The 6,000-nt window shown below is 35.9% G+C and overlaps 1 protein-coding gene across 1 annotated transcript in view; it reads right to left on the minus strand.

Moving 5' to 3' along the window:
• ITPR3 (inositol 1,4,5-trisphosphate receptor type 3) overlaps positions 1-6,000 on the minus strand; it is a 579,835-nt gene that overhangs the window by 172,108 nt on the left and 401,727 nt on the right. The window contains 11 exon segments of the mRNA XM_053706861.1: positions 585-705; positions 2,174-2,235; positions 2,238-2,301; positions 4,127-4,164; positions 4,167-4,224; positions 4,226-4,252; positions 4,350-4,394; positions 4,397-4,426; positions 4,428-4,562; positions 4,564-4,593; positions 4,595-4,606. Coding sequence (XP_053562836.1) covers positions 585-705; positions 2,174-2,235; positions 2,238-2,301; positions 4,127-4,164; positions 4,167-4,224; positions 4,226-4,252; positions 4,350-4,394; positions 4,397-4,426; positions 4,428-4,562; positions 4,564-4,593; positions 4,595-4,606 — 622 coding nt within the window.

Below are 6,000 nucleotides of genomic sequence, written 5' to 3' on the forward strand. Positions count from 1 at the left end.
AGATTGGTCGGGTCCCTTAGAAGGCTAGGCCCTGTCCCAGCTGGGTTACGACACTGTTCTCAACCCAGTTAACTTAACTCCATTCCCCTTGTGCTTTCCAGTAGCCTAAATGATAAGTTAATGAGGCAATTATACTGGAAGTAAAGCACAATGCTTTCAAACTGAACATGGTTAGCAAGATCTATTCTTATATCTAGAATTGGCAGTTGCTAACATCATTCTGCCACTACTGACTGTTCTGCAGATAGTGATAAGCCCTATTTAGTAAAGTTAACAAGTTGAAGCCTCCAGAAATCAAAATGACAATGTATCCAATTGAATAAGTTGTGACCCTGGCTGTTACTGTCTTTGAAGAAGTGATATTCAGTTCAGATGTTGCTAGCTACATTCCTTATATTTCCATGTATCTGAGGCAACACAATTGGACAATTAACTCTACAAGAGCATGAAACTATGAAGTTAAATCATATGCCATAATTTCCCTATCAATTATTATGTGCTAATAAAAAAGAATTAGTCTTTTTCCTTGAAACCCCATGTGGATATAGATAAACTTCAGTGAGCTCTGTCACTAAGTCACTTACCAACCATGGCCAAAGCTCGTATACAGGCTTCCACTGATCCCTTATATTGTTGTTGAAGCCACGACATTCCAGAAGTCGTTGTAGATGACTGGAGAAGTTGAACCACAATGGTTTGATGAGTCTACAGGGACAAAACCAACAAAATTAATCACAAATCCTTAAATAAGTTCAGGCGGGTAATTCAGTTTGTTTTTTTAATTGTGTAAATAAAACCTTTTCCTCTTTGTAAGATTTATGTTTTTTTGAAGGGCATTAAACACTAAATACATTTTATAAGCATGGTATTATGTTTTTCCCCACCTACTTCTAGCTCATGGTTGCCACAATGTTGAAATCTAGCTTTCACTGCATTCCAGTATTGATCTGGTTACCCACATCTGCAGCAACTATCCTTCAGGTACCTGCAGTTAAACTAGGTTCCAAATTGGTGGTGCCCATAAGTAGAGGGAAGTACATGAAATGCCCTTTAGTGTTTAATGTCCCTTTAATTAGATTATGCATCATTTAGTGGTTCATTATAAGTTGCATCGATAACACAACCAGCCCTTATCTGATCTTAAAGGGACACTGAAACCACATTTTTTCTTTCGTGATTCAGATAGAGCATGCAATTTTAAGCAACTTTCTAATTTACTCCTATTATCATTTTTTCTTCGTTCTATTGTCATCTTTATTTAAAAAAGAAGGCATCTTAAGTATTTTAATTAGTTCAGAACTCTGGACAGCACTTTTTTATTGGTGGATGAATTTATCCACCAATCCGCCAGAACAACCCAGGTTGTTCACCAAAACATGGGGCCGGGATCTAACTTACATTCTTGCATTTCAATAAAGATACCATGAGAACGATAGAAAATTTTGAGTTCAGTGTCCCTTTAATAATATCTACTTGTGCCGCCACATTATTTTAAGTAAGTCAGTGGACGCCAATATTGATAAGTGAATTTAAAGAGAGATGTTGCCTATATTTCTGTCACTCATTTGCGATTAGGTAACAGAGTGTAGCTGTTCCATTTTCTTCATCAATTTAGATCTAACCCATAACTGGATTTATTGGTTAAATAATCTATGTGTTAGGGAGACAATACATACGGCAACTGGATTTGTTGACTACAGATAATCTTGACTAAATTTTTTAATTAACTTTTTCTGAGATTATTCAATATTTTAAAGATAAACATTAGTTTTTGCAAATAGCTGAATAGGAGACCTGATTTTCCTTAAAAAATAATTCTATGCTCAGTAGCACTTGGATTTCACTTCCCTGAAATGACATAATTACTTACTACTTGTTTAAAATGATTGTTAATTTGTTCTTACACATTATTGCTTCCAAATGATTTTGTACAAGTGAAACGTTGTGCATAAAATAGGCCTAATGAGGATATTTAGTAATGTAGGGTATCTGCTATCTAATATAAAAAGAATTAGTTGGAGAATTCCTAACCTGTGAACAGATTTTTGACTTAATGTGTTCAAGTTGTTTATATTGGGCCATAATAAACAAACATTACTACAAAATAAACATTTACTATGTGTTTACTAAAATATGTCACATGACCTTCCTTTAATTATACCAGGGCACAAACCTGTAGTGATGTGCTGTTTTCTGAGAAGGGCGAGTTGAAGAACGATCTTATGGTTTCCAGACCACTGTAATTACATATATTTTTCAAGAGTTTGGTCCGGAAGACGTTTAATCTCTTTTGTTACAGACCTAAAAGATTTAAAGGAAAATTGGAAGTGCCAAAAAAACACTGAGTAATACATACATGTATGTTAACCACAAATTGCATAAATATTTAGCTCCAAACATTATATTGCAAAACCCTTGATTACATAGACACATTCCACAATATTTTCTGTCATGTTTCAAAACATATTATAGAGCTTTGGTTTTTATTTTAAATTTATAGTCCTGTGCTAAATAAACATTCTTTTTACCGTGGCAGCTGTCCCTATCAGCAATGAGCAATGCATCGTCCCAGGTAACAGATCACACATTGGGCACTTCCTGTATATCTATATATATATATATATATATATACACACACACTACATGTTTACAGCTGCTTTCTTATGCACGGCAGACAATTTTTGAGTGATATGTCCCTTTAAAGGGACATTCCATTGTAAAATAAAATGTTGTATTTTGTTACATTTTAATTTTTAAACAAAAAGTCACACTCCCCCTGTCGTTTCAGATACATAACATTTGTTGCAATCACTATCATTAACCCCTTTAAATTGATCATAAAAATAAGATAATTTGTTTAAAAATTTTAAATTCTAAAAGATTAAATAATTTTATTTTTACACAGGCTATCTAGTGGAGGGGGGGGGGAGAAAAGAAAGCACAATTTTCAGACGTTGCAGAAAAAACAAAATGTATGCTTACCTGATAAATTATTTTCTTTCGGAATGATGATGGTCCACAGTCTACCATAACATATGTGATATATTTCCCGCCACTAGTAGTGAGGTCAAGAATCCATGCCAAGAGGTTAAAATCCCCTTCCATCTCCCTTCTCTCTCTTAGTTTAAAGTATAGCCGGTAGAGAATAGGAAAGAAAGGTAGGAATGGCAAAGTAGGGTCTGTAGAGGTGTCATTAGAACTGTTGCCCAAAAATTTAAACGTGCTGGGCCTGTGGACCATCATCAATGCAAGAAAAACAACCTCTTGATTGGTTATTTTCTTTAGGAAGAAAAATCATATTTAGTACAAAGTATAGCCTTCACCTTGTGAATAGTGAGGATTGTACAACCACATACAAAGTTAACAATTTAGAAACTCCTTATGCTAAAGAGATTGCTAAAATAAAAGAGTACCTTCCAATATAATAGTTATATCATTAAAATCGCAATGGTTCAAGAAAAGAACTTGTATATAGAGAAAAGTAAGTTCAGATTTAGGTGGTAAAATAGGTTTCATCAGTGACCTAATTCTAACTAACGCCAGAACAAAATTCTGAATCTCAGGATGTTTAGCCAACTTCCTATGGCTGAAGAGTCCCATTAAGGAAATGCTGTGCACATAACAGGGTATATTCCTGTATCATTCAGTTCCTGTTGTAGAGTCTTTTCTTTCTTCTTTGTAATGATACTCCCCATGTACTCTGGGTCTCACATAGATCTGAGCTCCCCAATTTGTAATCCATAAGCAAGCAGACGTAAACACCTCTATTCTCAACCATCTCCTACAAGGCCAAAAACAAAACTAAGAGAGAGATGAGAGACGGGAGGGTTTTAAAGCTCTTGTATGGGTTATTGACCTCCTCCTAGTTGGTGGGAAATATATCTAATATGTTATGGAGGACTGTGGACCATCATCATTTTACGAAAAGAAAAAGGTAAATAAAATAATATAACTTTTAATAGAGGATTCAATTATGAGTTTAATTTCTCTTTATTATTACTACACATTTAATTTTTTGTTCAGTGACAAATACTGTGGAGCTCATAAGCTAGTACACATTTTTTTTTTACTATATGTCTCATTAACTCGCCCTTCTGCAGGTATTTCTATTTCCTATAAAACTTACACGAGCCATATCTAAAATGAAGTTTTCAAACAGAATCAGATGTGGTTACTGGTGTAAATCTCTTTCATCTCTACTTCTGTGTCCACGTAGCAATGATTTCACAAAATTTACATAGGACAGTTTCACCTGTAAATAAATATGGCGTTAGTGGTGGAATAATAAATATGTAATATGTCAATGCAACCACTCATAGAGACTGCATACCAGTAATAATATGTCTAACCTCAGTGATACAGTCTTCATGAGTAACAACCCGTACAACATCCCTCATAGAGGTAGAAGAGATGTGCACTTTATCTCAAGTGTAAACATTCTTCCCCTCAGCGCAAGCAGCAAGGAGATCGACCAGTGATATGTGGTACATTAGTGGGCTGTTATCCTCCACTCCTTCACGTGCAGCCGCCATCATCTCAAGCATGGAGGCAAATGAGGCCTTTGTCATTGTAGAAAACCACCACATCATCCCCCAGCATTGGTGAGCTATGAAAAAATAGGACAATTATAATTTGATTTCAATTGCATTAGCCTCGAATACTATCTCCGCCTCCCAAAACCAGCTTCTGACGTTTTATTTTCTGTAAAATTAGTGCTAAGTCTTTATTCCATAATTGACTCACTTTATCATCTTTCTCCATCATTTCTTTAGTTTCCTCAGCCCTTAATAATAGTCTAACTACCTCCTTTTTGCTGTTATCACATTCTCAAGTACAAATGAGTTAAAGGGACACTGTACTAAAAAAATCTGGCTTTCATATGAACATGAAGTCTTTGTATTACAAAATAAAATGAGCTTATACAACTGCATTCCTTGTAAAGCTTGTGTTGTTTTAAGGTTTATGTATTTATCTGCACTAATAGTTTGTTTGCCCATTTGTAAAATTTTAAAGATGGCTAATAGTATGTAATTTTAAGGTTTGTTGCGTAATTTAGTATGCTGTAGCTACTACACGGAGCCGCTAGTGGCCACTATGTTTGTATTACTTATGTGAATAGTTTTTAGGGATGTTGCTTCAAGATTTAGATGAGTTGCTTTATCCCTTTATATGTAATGTTGCTATAAAGTAAATAAGGCATGATTAAGGGCTGAATATCTGAAACTCCATCTTGTGATGTTCTACTTATGGGCCTAATAAAAAAACAATTTATGCTTACCTGATAAATTCCTTTCTCCCTGTAGTGTAGTCAGTCGTCACGGGTCATCCATTACTTATGGAATATATCTCTGCCTAACAGGAAACTGCAAGAGAATTACCCAGCAGAGCTGCTATATAGCTCCTCCCCTTCACTATCATACTCAGTCATTCGACCAAAGCAGACGAGAAAGGAGGAACCATAGGGTACAGTGGTGACTGGAGTTTAATTAAAACTTAGACCTGCCGTAAAAAAAGGGCGGGCCGTGGACTGACTAACACTACAGGAGAAAGGAATTTATCAGGTAAGCATAAATTTATGTTTTCTCCTGTTAAGTGTAGTCAGTCCACGGGTCATCCATTACTTATGGAATACCAATACCAAGAGCCTAAAGTACACGGATGAAGGGAGGGACCAGGCAGAACATTAAACAGAGGAACCATTGCGGTGAAGTACCTTTCTCCCAAAAATAGCCTCCGACGAAGCAAAAGTGTCAAATTTGTAAAATTTTGAAAAAAGTGTGAAGCGAAGGACCAAGTCGCAGCCTTGCAAATCTGTTCAACAGAGGCCTCATTTTTAAAGGCCCAGGTGGAAGCCACAGCTCTAGTAGAATGAGCTGTAATCCTTTCAGGAGGCTGCTGTCCAGCAGTCTCATAGGCTAAGCGTATTATGCTACGAAGCCAAAAAGAGAGAGAGGTAGCCGAAGCCTTTTGACCTCTCCTGTGTCCAGAGTAAACGACAAA

The sequence above is a fragment of the Bombina bombina genome, chromosome 3 (assembly GCF_027579735.1).
Source record: "Bombina bombina isolate aBomBom1 chromosome 3, aBomBom1.pri, whole genome shotgun sequence".
Classification (NCBI taxonomy): domain Eukaryota; kingdom Metazoa; phylum Chordata; class Amphibia; order Anura; family Bombinatoridae; genus Bombina; species Bombina bombina.